Genomic DNA, 16,833 nt, shown 5'->3' on the forward strand with positions numbered 1-16,833 from the left:
AAGCTCCTGTGCTACCAGTGTAAAAACCAACATTGTCCTGAGCACACAGTCCAAGGCGTCCAGGGCTATACAGCTAAGCTAACTAGGCAACAGCAGCTGCATATAGCAACAGTTACTTTACTGTCCATGAGAAAGCTGTAAATCACTTATCAACATTTTCACCATACAATATGATCCATGTTCACAAAAAGCACTTACATAGTTTGTGCATGCTGACTACTGTAAAGCTAGAATTGGTCGATGGGATGCAGAGTCGGAATGACAGAGGCACCATTCACCCCATTACAACTCAGTGTAGCATCAAAATCATTTTGAAGCTATTTTAAGGTTGAAGAGTTTTTACTATAGAATTAACACTTGCACTTGCTGTTACCAAATTAACCAGGACTTAAATAAAGCTAGACCTTCAGGATAAAATGACAAAATTTGTGCACTCCAATCAATTCTTTGTGCGGTCAAATAAATAGCATAGTTGACATTTCAAAGGATATGTATACGAAATTCATTGCCACGAGATGCCGAGCTAGAGCACCAACAATCGGTGCTATGGCCCACCAGACTCCAAAAACAGACTCCAGCCATTTTACCTAGCAGATAATTGTAAATTACAACTGAACTAATGGCAGCTATGCTTAGCGGTTAGCTGCTTTTCACAAAAGAGTGAAGCTGTCTGTCCAGTAAATGTCGTTAACCACAGAGAGTTGAGGCAGAGCAGCGGGCGGACATCGGAGGGAAAACCAACAATATATATAAGTTCACAGCCAAAAAAACACTTTCTGTGAGACAAACTGTACAAACTAATAACCTGAAGAGTTGTCCTGAGCAGAGCAGTCGAATAACTGACCAAACAGGTGCATGAGTGTGTGCTTACTGTGCCTGGAGCAGATGACCATATAAAGAAATGAAAGTTAAAAAAAAAGGATGCATTCAGAGCAGTCTGAATTCTGAGCTTTTTTCTCACAGGGGTTACTTTTATACACATCCCCTTTAAACCTTTACATGGTCGTTGCTGTTTGTTGATGTGTTGACTTTAATAGAATTCTAAAAAAGTAGCTGGCAGCTTGTAATGCAGAACTTGAATTATATTATGAACTAACTTCATGTAACGAACCAGCATAACGTTAATGTATCTGTGACGTTTCCACCATACTTCTTAACCCAAGTCTACATCCCTATGTGTATGTACATCCATGTTCCGCAAACAGTAATTAAACATAAAAAGACATGTTGAAAAATGTCTGTGTTGGTCACCCGCAGGCCAGCCACGAGGGCAACTGTGACTTCATGATCATCCTGTGTCCTTCCTGCAAAGAGCTGATGAGAGCCAACGAACAGGAGCGCCACAACGAGAGAGAGTGTCCAGAGAGGACTCTCAACTGCAAATACTGCAAAGAACCCTTCTTGTTAAAGAACATCAAGGTCAGGCCGCTCTGTGTTATTACAGTCAAACACTGTTCAAGTATTGAGCCTGTATACGACTTTATTTAGGGAGTTGTTTCAGGGATACATTGTATTGTAATATTGTACAGATACAAATGTTATGGTCAATGTCTGTGATTAATTATTCTAAACTTGAGGTTCACTTATTATCTCTCCCGTAGTGTTGACCCAAGTTCTGTACTTGCATCACATTATTACAACTGCGACTGTTGCAGTTTCTAAGGATGGCGGTGAGATATCCTTAGAAACTGCAACAGTCGCAGTAATAAGAGTTGTCCACTGACTCCTGAAGAATAACAAGGGAAGTTCCTGTGTTTCGGGTTTGTTTTCGTTACCTTAGAATGAGCCAATCTTATCTACAGGGGGAGCAGGTCGCTTTCCAATGTCCACCATGTTGAACTGCCATGTTCTACAGTAGTCCAGAATGGACAAACTAAACACTGGCTCTAGATTGGACCTTTCTCATTTTTTCAAGCGTTTCATGGCCACCAATTTTACTTACACACTTCACATTCCTAGGTCGACAAATACAGATGTCAGCAGTGTTCAGTAGTGTTCAGTAAGTTGCTATCTGAACCTTGACCGCTAGATGCCACTAAATCTTACACACTGGTCCTGTAGGTACTGACTGCCTGCGACTTGAAAACTCTGGTTAGGGATTTTCATTATCCTCAAATGTCTTGTTTGGTCCACAAGATATTCAGTTTACTGTCATAGAGGACTTAAGAAAGCAGAAAATATTCACATTTATAAGAAGCAGAGAATTTTTTCTTTAAAAATGACATAACAATTAATTGATAGATAGGTGATTTAGATGCACCCTGGTAGCTCACCTGGTAGAGCTGGCGCCCCATTTACCAAGGCTGATTCCTTGCTGCAGTGGCCATGGATTCGAGTCCAACCTGTGGCGCTTTGCTGCATTTCTTCAGTAATCCAGTTATAGTTAGCTATACTGTTATACTTACATTGCAAACAGGAACTGCTAATGGCTAATTTAACATACAAAATGTGGACAAATATATATATATATATAGACTAAAAACAATAACTCACAGCATCCACTGTAACATCTGTTTAAATCCCCCAAAATCCCCATATTAAGTGAAGGAGCCCAAGTAATCCCCAGTGCCATAGGATGAGATATTTCTTTTATTGTGAACTAACTTTACTTACTTTTGTTTAGGCTCATGATGAAATCTGTCCAAAATACCCCATGATATGTGAAGGTTGTGCAAAGAAAAAGATCCCCAGAGAAAAGGTATCCCAGATATTTATTGTCCAGTGATTTTTCATAATTCTGTAAGACTGACCTCATTTACCATTTAGGTAGGGATCAAATTCTGCAAGATATTCTCTAGATCATTAGCTTCTTTCATTTATTTTTTTGTTTTGCAGTATGTGGACCATATTAAGTTCTGCAGTAAATTTAAAGCACCATGCAGATTTCATGTTGTTGGCTGCGATACGTCTGTAAGTAGACATTTTTGTCATAATTTGCTATATCTGTAGCAATGGCTAATGTAATAACTACTGGCTCATGTAATAACTTGGCAAAATTTAACAAAATGTCTCACTTAGTAGTTTATAAAGTGACTAAACTAAAATTCAAACTGATGATTTAACTTTAAAAAGCACAAATAACATGATTTTCCCCCACTACTGTGTTATCTAATACATTATGAGAAAAAAAACTTTATTCTGTTGATAGATCTACAGTCTTTATTATATTAAGAACATTAGTTGCCTTGGTATTACATTATTCAACAGTTATTACAGAATCTGGCCACATGCCTATAAATAAATCCTGTGTTGTTGAGTATGAATCATGTGTGTTTGTGTGTGTAAATGTGCAATGCCTATATGAAGTATTCTCCTAACTTTTTTCATGTGTTACTATTTTATAATAACATGAAATGTAACGATCAACTGACACTGATCAACAGAGTGAAAGCAATTTAGTTCAATTTATGGAGACTTATAAAGCATACATTTGAATGCAGTGTTAAGTAGAAGCACCTTTTGTTGCAGTAATGGTCTTGAAAGAGTAAAAAATTGATGCAGCAGACCTGGCCAAATCTGGCACCTTCATTACCCACAATGCATCTCAACCACCGACAGTTAGGGCAGAGATTCAGGCAGAAAAGGCGCAAGAAAAGTAAAGATTTCCAACAGCGAGGAGAAAATTTAAACTATACTTAAAACCATGTTTCGGTTCAGAATCGTAGAAGATAAGAATTGCGATTCTTATGTGAATCTGTTTTTTCCTGGGTGTTACAGTAGCAGGGGCTAATTTAGCCTGGAGCCTCTACCCTGCAGCAGAGATGAGGAGCCAGCTACAGAGGTCTGGTAACCTCTTCCACACCAACATTTTTTGTGTTCTCCAATTAACACCAACTCACGTGACATCACTTGAGGAACATTTATCAGACTTAACACAGCTCACTTTGGCTATACTAAAGGCTTTATACATCGTTTTTGCCTTAGTAGTCCTTACCAGCACACTTTGTGTACAATCAGTGTAGTTCCTCTCTAAAATCTATGTGGACAGACCTGTATCAACTTCCAGCTTTATACTTCAGCTGGTCTTCTATTCTCCTTTACGAAACTGCTCAAATTTGGTTGAATTGAGATTAAATTATGTAATTTAGAAAACTTCATTGGCTGAAGAAGACTATGATATGTGGTTAAAATCGCTTAAAAAAGCTTGTAAGCAGACCTTAAGTTAAGTTTTCTTTTCGTCTTTTTTTTTTTCCATCAAACTGTTTCCGAGATCAAGATTGATCTTTCATGCTCTGTCAAATTGAATGGAGACCACGTGGGAACAATGAATTAGTTCAGTTTAGTTCCCATGTAGCTTTGTCTCTATGTTTGGCGTTGGTGTAATGCTGAAATTGCAGCAGGTTGTCCTCTGGGATTATTTGACCTTTCTTCCAGGACCTTCTGCAGCGAAACATCCCCACAGCAGGATGCTGCCAGCACCATGCTTCACGCTGGGGATGTGTATGATGATTTGATGATGCCACGTTTAGCTCATGGCAGAGACAGTTGCTCAACGAAAACTATGACGAAATATACATGCTGAAGATAATGTGTTTCACAAAATGTATAAATGATGATGAATGTTGCTGTGCTGAATGGACAAATGAAGTGATTACTGTTTTAATGTGGTATTCAACAGCCTGCATGTACTTGTGGAATCGCACACTGAAGCTCCTGATTAGTAAAACAATAACCTCGGCTGCCCAAAGCTTTTTCTTCCTCAGCAGTTGATTTAGCTTTTGCACGATAAACGCCACCTTGCATTATGTAACCAGTTCTTGGAGGGAGAAAACTATTGATTTAAAGACACAAATTAATCGCTGTCTTTTATGTTCCTATCGAATTTCCCCGTTGTGGGATCAATAAAGTAATAAAAAATAAATAAAAAAAACAAGCAAAGAAAATATTACTGCGTTATTGTTGTCTGACCACTCAAGCTAATTCCAACACTTTTTAGTACACAAGTGAGTGAATATAACTGAAAACCACTGGAAATTAATGTTTTAAAGCTCCCATTATGTAATATTTCAAAGGATCTATTGTCGTAATGGAATATATTAATTTTAGTATGTTTTCATTAGTGTATAATTACCTGAAAATAAGAATTGTTGTGTTTTCGTTACCTCACAATGAGCCGTTTTTAGCCATAGCTTTATAGGCTGGGTATGTGCACACATACAAGGAATCTGACTCCGGTTTTACGTTGCTCTCAGTTAATACACACAAAATAGCATAAATACACAAGCCACACTTGTGGCCGCCGTAGTTTCTCCTTTGCGTTTGGAAAGGGAGTGTGAAGCAAGTGAGTTGCAATCTGCGAGTACACTGATAGATGACACTAAATCCTACACTCTCATTCAATGCACTCATTTTCATCAGTCATTTCTAAGACTACAAACTAACAAAAATTTGTCTGAAATGAACCTAAAACAACAAAAATCTAATTTGAGTAATACACATTTCATTTTCTTTAAAAGACTAAAACTAAATCAAAAGCTGGTGTACATTTTCTTGCATCCTTCTCCTTTTGATTATTGTTATTTTCAATTAGTTTTGGAATGAATTTTGTCATCCTGTAGTTTTTGGCAGGAAGCAGACTGATCACCTATTGGACTGTAGAGATCCTAACCTGGGATCAATTACACACCTTCATTACACGGAGCATCATTCAACTTCCAAAAATATGTCATAGTAAACTGTGAATGGTAAATGGATGGCATTTATATGTCTTTCTAGTCTTCTACCCACTCAAAGCCCTTTACACTACATGTCTTATTCACCATTCATACAATGAGGCTGCTATGCAATGTGCCAACTGCACCAGAAAATAACTAATGCACATTTACACACACACACACACCGATGACCCAGCCTTCAGCAGCCATTTAGGGTTCAGTATCTTGCCCAAGGACACTTCGACATTGGGTATTGAACTGCCGTTCTTCCGTTTAGATCCGCTCTACCTCCCAAGCCAAAGCCTCCCTTGCGTATGTTTTATATTTTTACTCAATTTGTGAGATCACTTTCACTTCAAATCATTTTTTACTGTTGTTCAGTGTCATTGTGGTTAAACAAAACATGAAAATCTGTGGGGATGAATACTTTGTACAGTGTATACATCCATTATTAGTTCCATTATTTCTTTGCTGTACATTCTTACTGTTTTCTTCTTTTGTGGCACAATTTCTCATACATCATTAAAATGGCATTTCTGTTATAGTATGTCTGTTGTAGTATGTAATGGACAATAGTCCTTTGTTTATGTCCCTAATGTGTTTCTGCTGGTATCTTTCTTTGTCACCAAGGTGGAGAAAGAAAAGATCCATGAACATGAGCGGCAGTGTTCGTATGAGCACCTCAACCTGCTCCTGCATTTCATCATGGGCATCAAGGTGAGCTTGGAGAGCCTGCAGCCCCAGAGCCTGGAAGTAGCCAGCCACAAGCTGCAGGAGCTCCACCAGTCCCTCAGGGATTTGGAGCTGAAGATGAGCCAGGTGGGTGGGGGTGGTGCTGCTCCCATGCAGGGTGCGTGTGCCCCAACCCTCGCCACCTCCTTCACCCCACTGCCCAGTGCCATGGGTGCTGCCCTGGAGCTGCAGCTCCAGAGCGAAAAGACCAAGGTGGCCGAGCTGAACCGGCGCTGCCAGGAGCTGGAGCTCAAAGTGAGCACGTTCGAGAACATTGTCTGCGTCCTAAACAGAGAGATGGAGCACTCCTGCACCACCATGGAGGCCTACAACCGCCAGCACCGACTGGACCAGGACAAGATTGAGATCCTCAACAACAAGGTGACAAAATAAATAAATAATGACCTGTGCAGTCAAGCTGCCATGTCCATTAGGTCAATTTTGAAATCTTAATGATCCAAAAGGAGAATTATTGTAAAGGCACCAGGAATTAAAAGACAATTAGAATCATTAGAATCATTGCTTAAAAGCTTGACTAGGTGTTTGCTCATCACATTTGTCACATTACACTACAGCAGTCTGTTTATCGAGGGAGCATCGATTTTAGTCTCACTGAAGACTCAACGTTCGTAACGTAGCTTGTTAAGTAAACTGTTCTTCATGTGTTGCTTGGCTTCAGGTTCGTCAGCTGGAGAGAACAGTGAGTCTGAGGGACCTGTCCATCGTGGAGATGGATGGCAAGATGAGGGAGATGTCTGCAGCCACATACGACGGCATTTTTGTCTGGAAGATCTCAGATTTCACCAAGAAGAGGCAGGACGCTGTGGCTGGGCGCGCCCCTGCTATGTTCTCTCCTGGTAACAACTTCCTATGATGACATCTGAGTTATAATCCAGACAATTATGAGGCACTTCTTGCAATAAATTAATAATACACTTTATTGGTGTATTATGTTTTCCAGCCTTTTATACCAGTAAATACGGCTACAAGATGTGCCTGCGGATCTACCTGAATGGTGACGGGACAGGACGTGGCACACACTTGTCTCTGTTCTTTGTGGTGATGAGAGGACACAGCGACGCACTCCTCAAGTGGCCTTTTAATCAGAAGGTAACATTCATTATAATCAGGGTTGTATATACTGTATAGTCTGTATATGCTTATTTTGCTTTCTTTTTGAGAGGGAGATAGGAGGATTGATACAATCTCATATGGGTGTTAAAGGCATGTTGGGTAGGATTTTCGTAAAAGAAAAAAAATGCATAGACCCATACAAACATAATCGATCTCAATCATCACTAGAAGCGTATGGCGGTGTTTATATCTGCAGAGGGCTGCAGGGTGTCTGTATTTTCTTAATTTGCTGTGTGCGGGACATTTCTGGGCGTCAACCTTTGGGCAGGGTCTGAGGTCGGGACTCTATAAAAATGTAGCGAGCAGATCTATAGCTCTGGCACAGTTCACAGGTTAAAACATAATCGCCAGTAAACAATCAGAATATAACGTTGTTTTTTTTTCTCCGATTCACTGCTTTGTTCTTGGTAATGGTGCTCCCTCACCCCTATTCACTGTCTACCTTGTTCTACCAACGCTGCCCTCAGTTGAGTCGGGGGGAGGCAACAACTTTGAGTGAAATATCGCATAATATGCCTTTAAAGTGACACAGTGGAAATAAAATATACTTTTTCAAGTTTTCCCTGTGCTAATTGTTGATTTCCTATTATATGCCAAACAATAAATGTATCTCAATCAAATGTGATTTGGGCATCAGCTATCCCCAGCCATCACATTAACCTGACCTTGACTACTGGCTTACGACTCGTAGTAGCTTGCAGAGTTGTGTCATGGGTCATAGGTTTACATCTCAAAAGAATGTTGTGGAAGTCTAAATTAGCAGTTTTTCCATTATTGCGCTGTATTTGCTAACCCACGGCCACTTTTGACCGACTGGATTGGATTTCATAACCAAACCACCCAAACACCCACAAGTTGAAGATGCTTTATCTTGTTTGTGTAATCTGTACAAGCATAGCAATTTTATCGTTAATTAGCTTAACACTTTGCTAACGTTAGCTAATTTTTAACTTTTAACCCATCTTTAAAATGTCGTTGTTTTTTATAGCATATCTAAGTACAGGAAAGGACAAGGTTGACTCAGGCTTGCTCAACTGTTATTGTAGCACAGAGCAAAAAGGGGTGGGAGGTTAAATTGGGCTTTAACTAGTAGCTAGCATAACATCCATTACTTGAGTCCCTTAATATAATTAAAGCTACATTAATCTTTTTTGCCCACTTGGGGCTGAACTCCACAACAAGCTTCTATGGCAACCTGATAAATTTAGCACACACACAGTTTAAAACAATTTTGGTTTAAGTTACGTGCTGAAACTCTTAGATTAGCTTATGTTCATGAAAGGTTTAGGGTTTTCCCCGCTAACAGTCTTCATGCTAAGTAAGCTAGCCATATCCTGATTCTAGCTTCAAATCGACACATAATGAAATGAGATTGTATTCTTCTCATCTAACTCCAAAAGAAAGCAATTAATGACACAGTATTTAATGGACACTAAATAATGTGTTTATAATGCAACAAGTTGTTAGTTTTGTATTGTTATTGTTACTTTTAAATTTAGTTTTAGATTGAGTGGGTAGTGGGTTGCACTTCTACCTTTTCTATGATCCTTTATGAATTCTCTCTTAATCTCTTAATATTATAACTAGCACCTTAAAGTGTCATCAGGACTGAAAATGTATTAGTGGGTCAGCTCTAGTTTTTTCATCAGAGCAGATGTAAGGCTAGACTCCTCACATCTGTGCCCAGGTCACCCTAATGCTGCTCGACCAGAACAACAGGGAGCACATAATCGATGCCTTCCGGCCCGACATCTCCTCCTCATCCTTTCAGAGGCCCGTCAGCGATATGAACATTGCCAGCGGCTGCCCACTCTTCTGTCCGCTCTCCAAGCTGGACTCTAAAAACTCCTACATACGTGACGACACCATCTTCATCAAGGCCATTGTAGACCTCACTGGGCTTTAGGCAAAGAATGAGGGTGTAACCCAGCCTTTTGTTGCTACTATCACCAGGCTTTTGTATCACCAGTAACTGGCATTTCTCTTTCGGGTCTCTCTAGCTCTTTTGGTTTTGATAAGGATTGTTGGAAGCAATATGCAAGACCAAAGCCATGGCCACAGTGGCTGGTGGCGTATTAAGACTTCCTAAGCCACTATAACTGTTTTACCAATCAAACTTTGTCAAATCACACAAAAGTTTTTATTTGACAAAAACATTGATTACCTACCAAAGTTACTGGGGCAGTGAACACAGCATATATGCCAGAATTTGGCTGGGGACAGGTGTTAATATCCCACCCTGCAGAAGACCCTCAAACAGCATTTGAACTGCATTCCATGACCTAGATATAATATTATGCTTGTGAAATTAGTAGACAACTAATATGACATTGTCACAATCTCTAGTGATCAGCCTATGGCTTCTTGTACCATAGATGAGGCTCATCATGTTCAGTTTTGCACAGACATGATTTTTAAAGGTTAGAGGTTTTACAAGAATTTCATTTCCATTCCCATTCAAACATTTTTGTTTCTTACTGCAGTATGAATAAGGTCCTCTTGTGACAAAAATCAGTTATTGCTGCTAGCTGCTAGTTATGTCCCAAAATCATTCACATATAAAATTATATAAAACATGGACGTCACGTCTCCACTCCCTCCCACTGTACAAAAACAAGCTTAAATATCCAGATATGGTCGCTGCCATCTTTCGATGGTGACATCATTTGGAGCCATAGCGATTGGTAGATGATGGGAAATTTGATGCTAAGTTTTTTTTTAGCATCAAATAAAACTTGAACATAGATCAGCATGATAAGAACTACCTAAAAAGACAGATTTATTTTAAATTGAATTTAAATTTGATGTGTACTTTGATTTTTTTATCTGCTAACATGGAGGCAGCAGGCTTTATGACCTATACTGCAGTCATTCATCAGGGGGTGATTGAGATGTTTCGGTTTCACTATTGGGAGCTTGTCATGTCGTCCATTTTTATATGTCAGTGCCCCAAAAATGTGAGCCTTACTCAGCTGGCACTCGGTGCTCCAATAACAGTTGAGCAAGTCTTGGTCAGAACCTCAGTCAACGTTCTCCTTTCTTGTACTTTTCAAGTTAAAAAGACAACCAAGTTAGCCAACGTTTTTTCTACCGAACATAATGCTAGTTAACAAGCTAGCTAACCTACATCAATCTTTAGCTATGTAGTTACATCTGAAAGCTAATGTTAGCAAAATGCTAGCTAACTAGCTATCCGGTTTACATAAACTGTTAGTTAGCTAACATTTAGTGAACTTAAGATGTGACTATATGACACTTTTATCTTTCAATTATCTTTTGAAACTTGGTTGTCTTTTCAACATAGATTAGCCTAACAAATAGCATATCTAAGTACAGGAAAGGAGAAAGTCAACCGAGGGGCTGACCGAGGCTTGCTCAACTGTTATTAGAGCACAGAGCAAAAAGGGTGGGACTTAGGAAGGGTTAGTTTACTTTAGCCAGCAAAACTAGCATAAACCTGAGAGCTTCTCAGATGAATAATAAAAAAAAAATTACTACCAAAGCACTGGAACCCAAAAAAATGGTATTTGATTAAACAGCCATAGCTGCAGGTAGTGTACAGGGGGTTTATCAGAGCAAAAAATGAACTAAACAAAGGCCACGCAGAACTGGGTTAGAATTCTCTTCAGGTATGTCATTATGAGTGACCTCTTTCATATTGCTTATAGTTATCTGGCACATTATTAATGTAAAAATATTGATAGTGCAACTTTAAAATAAACAATCTGGAAAACTACAGAATGCTTGTGATGCAAACACTATTTTTTTTTTCACCTATTTTTTTGTATTTTTGTATTTTTGAGGTTTAAAAATTTAAACACCAATACATTTCCAGAATGATTTAAAATCAAAAACTGATAATAATGAGCCTTAGACCAGTGACACCGTAGCTATGTAGATTAAACAGCCTACAAACACGGCGATAGATCAAGCAGGTATAGGTACTTTTGCTCACTGTTTGCGTGTACTGCTTGACATTTCTAAAAATTTTTGCAAATGTGGAGTTTCAATAACAGTGTGATGCCCATGTAGCCTTCAGAGTATCGCTCAGCTTTGCACACAGTTTGTAGTGCAGTTGGACTTTTAAACTTGTTTACTGTTTCCTAACATCTATGCCTCCAACTCTCAAGTTCTGTGTTCAATGGTAATCATTTGTGGTGGTGGACATTGCTTGAATTCCATGAATTCTGAGTGAAGTATCTCAGTTGTGATTGTTGTGCATGCGTGTGTGTGTGTGTGTGTGTGTGTGTGTGTGTGTCTGTACTGTTCATTTCTTTGCTGATAGTCGCAGTGTTAGTTTGCATGTTGGATCTGTGGAAGATACACTGTAGCTTGCAGCAGTTCCTGGGCTGTTTGTCTAGGAGACCGATGGTAGTCAAGCTGATTCTCCCAAATGGAAATATGACATATTTTATTAAAAATAAAACATATATTTGCATACATGTTCTGATACATCCAATAAATATCTTGATATGAAACTTTTTTCAATATTTGTTGTCTGCATATTTACAATTTCTTTAACCATTTTACCGAGGATATATTCAGTTTTATTTGAACAATTTATAATATTTACTAACATGCATATGGACAAATATTGAAATAGTACATATTTACCTACATGAGAGGTATATCAAAAATATGTCCACTGCAGTGTCTTCACAAAGTATTCATTTCTATTTTTTCTACATTTTGTGGTGTTGGTGGTCTGATGACCAAATTGCAAACATTTGTGTGTGTGGATGGGTTCCTTGATAATTTGGTTCAAGACCTCTTAGATGCTTTTGTCGTAAAATAATATTGTAACTACCAGTAACTGTACAATTTAGAGCGAGAGAGAGTACAGAGGTTAGGGTCTTATAAGTTATGTGCGTTTTCACAAATGTTCAATTTCTTCACGTTTCCCAAAGCAGTACTTAATAAGTGAGTTAGCGAGTGCATGTAAACTGCAAAATTTGCCAATTTTCTACCTGTTTGGTATCATTACAATGTGGCTAGAATGTGCAAATGAACCATGTTTAACTTCTCTTCATGTTGCCTGTACCCACAACTCCCCACTCATTGGCTGGTGACAGAATCTGAACCGGTTCTAACTACAGATTGTACTCAGATGGCAAACTCTGTGGATGACAAGTAACACGGAAGTAACAAAAACTGCAGTTCCTCTAACGGCCACTTGAAGCTGGCTCCGGAAGTGAGTCAATCTCTATAAGGCTCCATGTTAAAATGGCCAACTTTACAGCAGAAATAAACATGAGGAAGAGGAGGATGATGACAACAGAAACGGGCAGCTCAATAAAGCAAATAAATTGTTGAATTAATTTTAGTTTTATTCTAATCTTTAGTTCAAATCTAATTTAAACATTATGACTCATTTCATCACATCACATTGCCATTTAACAAACAACATCTGTGTTCATGATAAAAGTGCACACTCAATGAAAACCATTAATATGGCAACGTAGTGCTGCCATGCCTGAAAAAGAAAAAAAAGGATCAATAAAATTCATATTATTACAACATGAAAACATATCACATTATAAGAAGAACATGTCACATTATAACAACATAAAAAGTATGTTATAACAAGAAAAGTTTCTTGTTAGATGTTTTCACGTTATAACGTGAAACGTTTTGTAATAGCAGTAAGTTGCTAGTAAAATGTGTCGCGTATAACAAGATAAATAGTATTTTGGTATGACAAACATTTCTTTTGTTTGTTTTTCTTTCTCTGGTGTGGCAACAATATGCTGCCATAGATAAAGAGGCAGAGAGAGACGAAAAACAAGGAGAGAAAAGAGGGCATAACACACAGCAAGGGTTGATGGCATTGATTGATGTGGCATGCGCAGTAACCATTTGGCTACAATTGTTTACCTTTGAAATTGCTGTCTCTGCAGCCTCTGCTGGTTGCTTCACCTGCTTTACACTTTCACAGGAACGCTCAGTGATTTCTGTTTCTGTTACTCCTCATGAGAGCTTCTGTTACAGTTCCACATCCTTCTTCAGGGATGATGTTGTTGTGACCTGCAGTTCTGTGAGGTATTTGATCACTGCATGGTCGCTGATGTGTTTTTTTTCTATAACCACAACCATCATTTAAATTGGAGACACATCAAGGCATTCTGAATGATGTATACACCTCCTACTGAGGGACTTCTTCACCACACTGCATTTCAGCTTTTACATTTTGCATAATTGCATAATTAGGATTTGTCAGCTGTATATAGATATTGAAACTTATTTAACCCTGATGCTGTAATGTTACTGAATGCAGAAGATATCAGTGTAGTTGAACACTTTGTGAAGACATGAGGTGATATTTCCATATGGGTGTAGCCTTTGGTTGTGCTTAGACAGACAGGAGGCTGGAACGGAGATGTGAAGGCCTCAGGATGGAAGCTGAACGGAGATATTAAAAGAGGAAATGGTTGATGTTATTGTAATATTTTCCTATTTTGGCTTTTCCTTACAGCTTTGAGCTGACCTACTTTTTACAGAAAAAGAAGTGCCTGTACCTTTTTTTTTATGTTTCATGAGCCCACTAAGTTGTGGATCTGCTTTCCTGTGAGTTTTAACCTCCCAAAATGTGAAACTTTTTGATTTGTATTTTTTTAATGTTGCCCCCTCATAACACCCCCGCCCCCTTACTGGGCCCTTTGATGTGATGAAATCTAAGTGACTGAGAATGTTTTCCTTTTCATACAAAAACTAGTGAATGTTACAGTGTTACGTTATGTAATCATACATTAAATGCGGTCAGAATAATCATTAACACGCTGCTTTTTCATCCAAACACATCCAGCATGTTTTTAAACCTCTCAACAAATACTGAAACCTCTCTGTGCATGAGCTGTTTCAGTAGTTTTCAGTTAATACTAATCAAGCACTGGTTCATATTGGAGACCAGCATTTTATTTTTGTATTATTTTATGATCAATATATACAACATATTTTTGGTTGACATTGCTTGAGTATTATGAGGTGTGTGCTGCTTTGAGAAAGTTAAACATATCTAAATAATATATAGATTTGTATATATTTAGGAAAAAAGGTTATACTGTATGTTGAGACTGTTTAAAGACATGTTTTGGTTTGTTTAGCTGATTGTGAAAAGATGCATCTGCAGTCTGATCTCAGCAGGTTGCAGCTCATGTTCCTGGCTCATTCAGCAAAGGTCATCTACTTTTGCTTTCTTGTTATTTAGGGATGGGAATCGAGGACTGGTTCCAGTTGAGAATCGGTTGCTAATTGTCAATTAATTTTATTGATGTCAAGATGTTTTTCTGACCGTGCACTGCAGAACAGTAATGTTGTCGTGCTCAAAACTGGTGGAAATGCAGGCTCATTTGCTACAGAGCACCAAGGTTTCAAGAATCTTGAACGGAACCAGTACAAGAACCAGAGCTAATTTAATGGAAAAACTAACAGAGAATTGATCAGGAATCAATAATAGGCCTTTTCCACCAACAGGGAACAGGCTCCGTTCTGGTTTTTGCACCTAGTTTTGAGCTGTTGGGAGTATTACGACCAAAAATACATTGGTTCAGAACCTAAAAGTTGGTTCCCAGCTGGAACCAAAAAATAGCAGGTTTTCCTTTGGAAAGTGGGTGTGTCATATTTTGCAAGTTGTTGCATTGATAGATAGATAGAAATAGCAGCGCTCTCAGTTGATTATGCATCCGATTACTGTGGTTCTACTCAAAACTGGTGGAAATGTGGGCTATATAGCACCAAGGTTCCAATAATCTTGAATGGAACCGGAGCTAATCTGGTGAAAAAAACACTATAAGGGAACCGATAAAGAATCAGCAGAATTGATAATGGCATCAAGTCATCAATTCCCATCCCTATATGTTATTACAGAAACATGTGTCCTCTTTTTCCCTCTTTAGAATATGTTGTTATTGTTGCACATTATGTAGACTACATTTTGCATGTATGACTGTGGCCTGAAATAAATTAGCTGCTTGTTTGACCCTACATATGTGCTGATTCGTGCTCATAGATGCAGCCTAGCAGCCCGGTATGGACGTCTGTCTTTGCTCCTCCTCGTAAAATGTGTTAGCTGATGTTGGCTGGGTCTTCAGAATTATTCATAGCTGGCGAACATAACAAAAGGGCTTCGCATTTCATTTCCATGTGCTGAATGTCACAAAGGCATACATACACATACGTCTGTCCGTTGAATGGATCTGACAGAGCCTTCTCTAGACTGTAGCTGGGGTATGATATCACATTGGAGCCGGTAGTGTTATGCTGTATCAGCAATATTGATTTGTTTGGAAATGCCACACTGCCTCACTGTTACTGCAACAGAATAAACAATATGTCAATGTGATGTATGTATTTCAAATAACACTTCAGAACTGTGGAACTGAAACAGGTCAGTTGGTGTTTATTTACATATCTACTCCTCTGTTCTCTCTAAAGCCCATGTTGAGATTAAGATGTTGAGATTAAGATGAAGAGCTTTCATCTGTAGCAATGACATCAAACTGCAATCTACTTGTTGTGGATAGTGACTTGTGTGTTAGTAAACTCTTTGTACTACAGGAAATGTGTTCCATATTTGTATTTCATTTGTTTTATTAAAGGTTTTAAGATGCCCTCTATGCAAAGAAGTGCAGTGTTTCCCAACTTTGTAATTTGTTACACATATGCTGCTCAACCACAGCACATTGGAGCTTTCATTGACATGGTTCTACCACATGGGGGCACACAATGCAAACCAATACACACAAAGCAGCAGCATGGCAGTGCTGTGTCAGACACTGCTTTGACTTGTAACAGTAGGAAGGCACAGGAAAAAATAATGAAATCAAAAAGAGGCACATCCCTCCATGAATAGACCAAGTCACAGATAATAACATGACAAACAGTATAAACTATATATACAAGTCTGTTTTATAAGAGGAGATTCAGTCTTTCAGTGGCCACAGTAATAAGAGTGTCTTTGTCTTTGTTATGAGCGTCCTGAAGAGAGGAGGGCAAACTCCTCATGCAGTGGTTGATCAAAACATCACTTTCATCAGTTACATCAGTTACATCACTTGACCCCTTCCTAACAACTCTTTTACTGTAAATATCCTTAAGCTAGGCTTGCTGCACACAGATCATTCAGCCAGGCTTTTTTTTTATTTACCAGACGAAGGCAACCAAACCCAGCCACAATGCAGTCAACAGTACCGATTCAATAAAATTAAGTCATAGTCATTGAAGAAATAATCTCATCCTTAAATCGAAGGTCCATTGTGTAACATTTAGGAGGATCTATTGGCAGAAATGGAATATAATATTCATAGTTGGCACCTTG

The 16,833-nt window shown here is 38.6% G+C and overlaps 1 protein-coding gene across 1 annotated transcript in view; it reads left to right on the forward strand.

Annotated features, from left to right (window-relative positions):
* LOC118326115 (TNF receptor-associated factor 2-like) overlaps positions 1–16,127 on the forward strand; it is a 20,116-nt gene extending 3,989 nt beyond the window's left edge. Inside the window, exons 4-10 of the mRNA XM_035659033.1 lie at positions 1,258–1,419; positions 2,624–2,698; positions 2,836–2,910; positions 6,285–6,767; positions 7,066–7,243; positions 7,348–7,496; positions 9,208–16,127. Coding sequence (XP_035514926.1) covers positions 1,258–1,419; positions 2,624–2,698; positions 2,836–2,910; positions 6,285–6,767; positions 7,066–7,243; positions 7,348–7,496; positions 9,208–9,426 — 1,341 coding nt within the window. The 3' untranslated portion in view covers positions 9,427–16,127. The remainder of the gene's footprint in view (positions 1–1,257; positions 1,420–2,623; positions 2,699–2,835; positions 2,911–6,284; positions 6,768–7,065; positions 7,244–7,347; positions 7,497–9,207) is intronic.
* The last annotated feature ends 706 nt before the right edge of the window (positions 16,128–16,833 follow it).

This window comes from Morone saxatilis, unplaced genomic scaffold (assembly GCF_004916995.1).
Source record: "Morone saxatilis isolate NCDOM2014 unplaced genomic scaffold, NCSU_SB_2.0 Contig16, whole genome shotgun sequence".
In the NCBI taxonomy this organism is placed as follows: domain Eukaryota; kingdom Metazoa; phylum Chordata; class Actinopteri; family Moronidae; genus Morone; species Morone saxatilis.